At 40.8% G+C, this 5085-nt stretch overlaps 1 protein-coding gene across 1 annotated transcript; it reads left to right on the forward strand.

Annotated features, from left to right (window-relative positions):
* The first annotated feature begins 1868 nt into the window (after nucleotides 1-1868).
* Nucleotides 1869-2231, forward strand: LOC143857638 (uncharacterized). Its single transcript, XM_077368085.1, has one exon. It carries the CDS (start codon nucleotides 1869-1871, stop codon nucleotides 2229-2231), a length of 363 nt encoding a protein of 120 aa, XP_077224200.1.
* The last annotated feature ends 2854 nt before the right edge of the window (nucleotides 2232-5085 follow it).

Below are 5085 nucleotides of genomic sequence, written 5' to 3' on the forward strand. Positions count from 1 at the left end.
TGTCCCCATGCTTATTCATCCTGGCGGAAGAAGTGTTAAGTAGAGGGATCTCGAAGCTCTTTCTTGATGGAAAAGCTAAAAATTTCATGAGAAGTAGAGGCAGCACCCCAATCTCCCACTGCTTATTTGCGGGTGATACGGTTATCTTCACCAATGGAGGCAAATCAAGCTTGACACAGATCATGAGGTTCTTAAAGCGATACGAAGTTATGTCAGGGCAGTTAGTTAACGAAAACAAAAGCAGCTTCACTACTTCAGATAAGATGAAATCAAGCAGGCAGAGAGACATTGCAAAATGTACAGGGTATATGCAAAAGAAATCTCCAATAATGTATTTAGGAGCCCCTCTTTTTTCGGGCCGGCCAAAAGCATGCTACTTTGATGGTTTGGTTGATAAAGTCCGGAAGAAGATAGAAGGGTGGAAAGGAAAAATGTTAACTGCAGGGGGCAAGCTAGTTCTAATCAACCATGTTCTTGCTAGCATGCCTATCTACATTCTCTCAGCTATGAGCCCCCCCAAGAAAGTCCTTCAACGCATTGACAGCTTAATGGCAAACTTCTGGTGGGGTAAATCAGATTATGGGGCAAGGAACCACTGGGTCGCATGGAAGCAAATATGCAAGCCCAAAGATGAAGGGGGTTTAGGTACAAAAGCAATGGTTGATTTGTGCGTGGTGTTCCGTATGAAGGCTCTCCATAGGCTCCATCAAAATCAAGGGTTATGGAGCTCTTTCTTGAGATCTACGTACTGTAGGGGTCAGCACCTCAACTATGTGGCGCCAAATGCAACATCGTCAAAACAATGGAGAGACATTCTAGCCACAAAATGCTTGTGGCAGGAAAATGCGATGTGGTCTATTGGGAAAGGAGATGTGTTTTTCTGGACAGATGTTTGGATAGGGAAAAAGCCAATTGTGGAATATGCGATTAGAGCAGAAGGCATGAATTTGAATTGCAAAATCAGTGATTTGCTCAACAGTGAAGGAGGATGGGTCAAGGAACAAATATTGCAATTCTTACCGGACGGATGGCAAGCCATCCTGGACAGCATTCACCTTGCTATAAACCAAGTTGAAGACAAATTAATCTGGTCTAAAATGCCTTCAGGGAAATTCAGCACCAAATCAGCTTGGGAAGTAAGCAGAAACCGAGGGGAAAACGTAGACTGGTCGCATGGAATATGGGACCTCTGTCCCACAAAGGTGGGCTGTTTTGCTTGGAAACTCTTCAAAAATGCAATCCCGACAGATAACAGAATTAAAGATTTGCAGATTCAGATAGCTTCAAAGTGCAACTGCTGCCCCTCCTCCAAAGAAGAAACTGTAAACCACCTCCTAGGGAATGATGAGTTAGTAAGCAGTATATGGAGCTTTTTTGCTCGTCTTTGGGCGATACAACTGCTCCCCCTGCAGCCAGTGAGAAGCCGAATTAAAGAGTGGATGGCCATTGGTCGCTTAAGGAAATCTCAAACAGGTTTTCTCCTGGGTATGTCAGCCCTGCTTATCCCTTGGCACATATGGAAGGAACGCTAGTTGAGAAGAATGGAAGGCAAGATCAGCAACATAAATTGGGTTATAGAGAAAGTTGTGAGTGATTTAAGAGCAGTGAGAACTAGCCAAAAATTCTCGAAAGAAATCAGCATGCTGGACCGGCTTGCTTTAGAGGAGTTGAAGATTGACGTTCGGAAGCAAAAAATTAGCAGGGAAATCTGGATCTGGTAGGAAAGACCTGTGTGTGGTCTTTTTAAGCTTAACATCGACGGGGCGTCAAAGGGAAACCCGGGAGAATCAGGAGGCAGCGGAGTTTTGCGCGACTCTAAAGCAAAAGTTATTTTTGCCTTCGCCTATTTCTATGGGTCATCCACCAACATGGTGGCAGAAGCAAGGGCGCTCTTGGACGGTCTTAGGCTATGCAAAGCTTTCGGAGTAGTGAACCTCTTTGTAGAATCGGATAGCAAGGTGCTGATGGATCTCATTTCAAAGAAAGAAAGCTACCCGTGGTCCATCTCCTCATTCTGGATGGAGATGATGTTACTCATGGATCAACTTTGCCTCTCCCATCAACACCAATTCAGAGAAGGCAATAAAGTTGCGGACGCTCTCGCAAATGAAGCAGTTATTTCCAAATCGAACCGATTTTATCAAGGCTGGTCAGAATTGCCAACCACGGCCCGTGGGGCTGCAAGATGTGATGCTTTAGGTCTTCCTAATCTCCGATCGAGGATGACCTAGGTGGTGGGCGGTTTTTAGGGAATGTGTTTGATTTAGAGGCGAGTCGATAAGCCCTCTTTCTGTAATTCTGCAATTTCTATATAATATTTTGAGGTCCTCCCCGGGGCCGCAATCTGTTCCGGGTTAAAAAAAAAAAAAAAGTAAAGTGTACCACCCCCACGGTGGGTATCAGAAATCTAGTGCACTACCCCCACGGTGGGTATCAGAAATAACCCAAGCCTCCACAGAAGTGTCCAGAAATAGATGGTGAATCCAAAGTCCATAACAGACAATTCCAGAGGTTCGGATAGCAATATAAAGGTTCATAACAGATATTATCAAAGGCTTTATAGGTTTATTTTACTAATAACGAAAACCAAGCAGTGATGGTACAATAAACAAAGGGATGGCAAGTGAAAGATAGGCATGCTAGACCCAAATAGTTTCTGAAGTTATATAAGCACAGTACATATATGATCGAATCAACCTGATTAACGAATCACCCAAAGTAGTACGTTATTGCGGGCTTCAATACCGAATGTTCTTCCTCTCAAGTCCACCCAAAGTGTCAATCACCTAGTCCATACAGATCATCTTTATCAATAAAGGGCCCTAGGAAATTGGCCCAATCAATAAACCAAAGTTCGAGAGTTCCAAAACAACTTCACAAATTCAAGTAGGTTCAAGCACCCGAACTGGACCTTCGGACGTCCGAACAACCTTTTGAGAAGCCCCTTCGGGCGTCTCTGAGAACTTCCAAAGGAACACCCAACTCTCGGGTTTCGGTTTCACTTATGTTCTGTCGCCTGAATCGGGCGGATGAGACCACCATCGAACGTCCGAAAATCCTCGATGGAGGACCGAAGCGCGGAACTAGGTTGTCCACGAGAAGTTCCTGATTTTACCCGAATTCTCCAAAACTTTAAAAATTCGTATCTTTTTCGATTGAACTTCGATTCGCGTGAGGTGGGATCCAATGGACTCCTTGTGACGAGAGGAATCCATCAAACCCAAATTCACGCTCCGAAACTACATAAATATTTATTGTAAAATAATCAAAACTTTTAGGTCATAATCCCTAAAATCTTAATTTCTAAGGCCACAAGAATCTGATCTTGGGTTCGTTGGAGATCGGAGAACGATACAAACCCCAAAGAGTCCGAGATCAATCAGACAATTCTTATTCAAAGAAATATCAATCATCAAATCTCATCCTTTGATTACACTAATCCTTATTTTAGGGTTTCTAAGAACGTAAAAACCATTCAAGAACATAGTTCTTAACTTGATCCGTGTTTTCCGATTTCAAGTCACGATCCTCTCTTCCTTTCTCACGCAAATCTCCTCTTGGGGCTGAACAAAACGTGTTTTAGGGTTTAGTAAAACTCCTTAAACTCCTAAAAGTCTTTTTTATATGCTTTTCTTAAGAAGCCGTAATTAGTGTCCAACTCTCAGAGACAAAAATGCCCCTCACTAATGAGGGGGACGAATTTTGGTAATGGGGTATTTTGGGTATTTACAAAGAACTTCTCACTTATTTAGAGAATTTTGTAACTATGCCGGGATGCATCGTATTGTCGTGTTTCTTATCTCCATACACATGGGGTCCACCTTGACTGATATAAACTATTGAAGTGAAGAGCTCAACCTTGGACGGCCACAGGCAAAAATATCAGCCATTTCAATCATATATTTGCCGAAAGCTCTGTTGGCCATTGAATATGGATCGTTGCATGTTTATATTTTGTACTATATTTTTTTATGAATATAGATGGATCTCTGTACGTTCATATTTTGTTATATTTTTTAGGGATTTGCTAGAGTCCCTCGCAGAAGGCATTTCGCCGATGGCCTGTTGCACATGAGAGCAGCCACACGGGCTCACTTTTCCGCAGATTTTGTCTTCATTCATGAGGTGGCTGCCCTCACATGCAACAGGCATCAGCGAAATGCCTTCTGCTAGCAAATCCCTATTTTTTATAGATATATAGATGGGTCCTTGCACGTTTATATTTTGTATAATTCTTTATAGATATATATTGAGAAATTTGTCACTAGGTTGATGGCTTGAAACCCGAAAATCACATTATCACTGGTGGATGGGAGATATATAGATGCCTTCTACTCCGTCTCCTTTTGTTGCTAAAATAACTAAAACAGCCTTTTCGACTTTCCAAATGAGTGAAACACACTTTGCTTTATAGGAGTTTGACTGTGGAGATTTGATGGGTTCCCCACTCGGTCACGCTATCTCCATATGGTTTTAAAATAAACTAAATATGATCAAATTGCTTTTTTAATTCACCACTTATAACACATGATATTTGTTAATAATTTATTAATAATTTCCACTTAGCATTCTTCTTCGAAAACTTCGGGACCGTTTGGATACATTTACAATCCAGGATTTTACAATGTAAAGCCTAGATTTCTTAAGTTAAACATTGATTTTAAATCCTAAAACCTGGATTTTAAATGCGTAATTAAGATTTTTAATCTAAAATCTAGGTTTTGCAAGCTAAAACCTTTATTTTTAAACTAAAATCTGAATTTTACCAGATTGAGTGCCAACACAAGGTTTTACAAGCTAAAACCTAGATTTTTTAAAGCTAAAATCTGGATTTAACCAAACTGAGTAATAACGCACCTTATTTACGCATTTAAAATCTGGGTTCTAGGATTTAAAATCTAGGTTTTTGCTTAAAAAATCTAGGTTTTAGTACAATCTTGGATTATAAAATCCATGTATCGAAATGGCCCCTTTTCATTTTTATGCAGATTTATAGTATGCCCATAAAGTAAGAACGATAACTACGATTAACTTGTTTTTTCTATGAAATAAATCATAAGAAAATCTATTGAGATGGCTGAATAC

The sequence above is a fragment of the Tasmannia lanceolata genome, unplaced genomic scaffold, assembly GCF_043159265.1.
Source record: "Tasmannia lanceolata isolate RefF3 unplaced genomic scaffold, GAP_Taslan_0.1 ptg000025l, whole genome shotgun sequence".
NCBI classification, from domain to species: domain Eukaryota; kingdom Viridiplantae; phylum Streptophyta; class Magnoliopsida; order Canellales; family Winteraceae; genus Tasmannia; species Tasmannia lanceolata.

Coding starts and splice junctions, on each gene's coding strand:
- LOC143857638 (XM_077368085.1), top strand. CDS start 1,869: ATGGTGGCAGAAGCAAGGGCGCTCTTGGACGGTCTTAGGCTATGCAAA.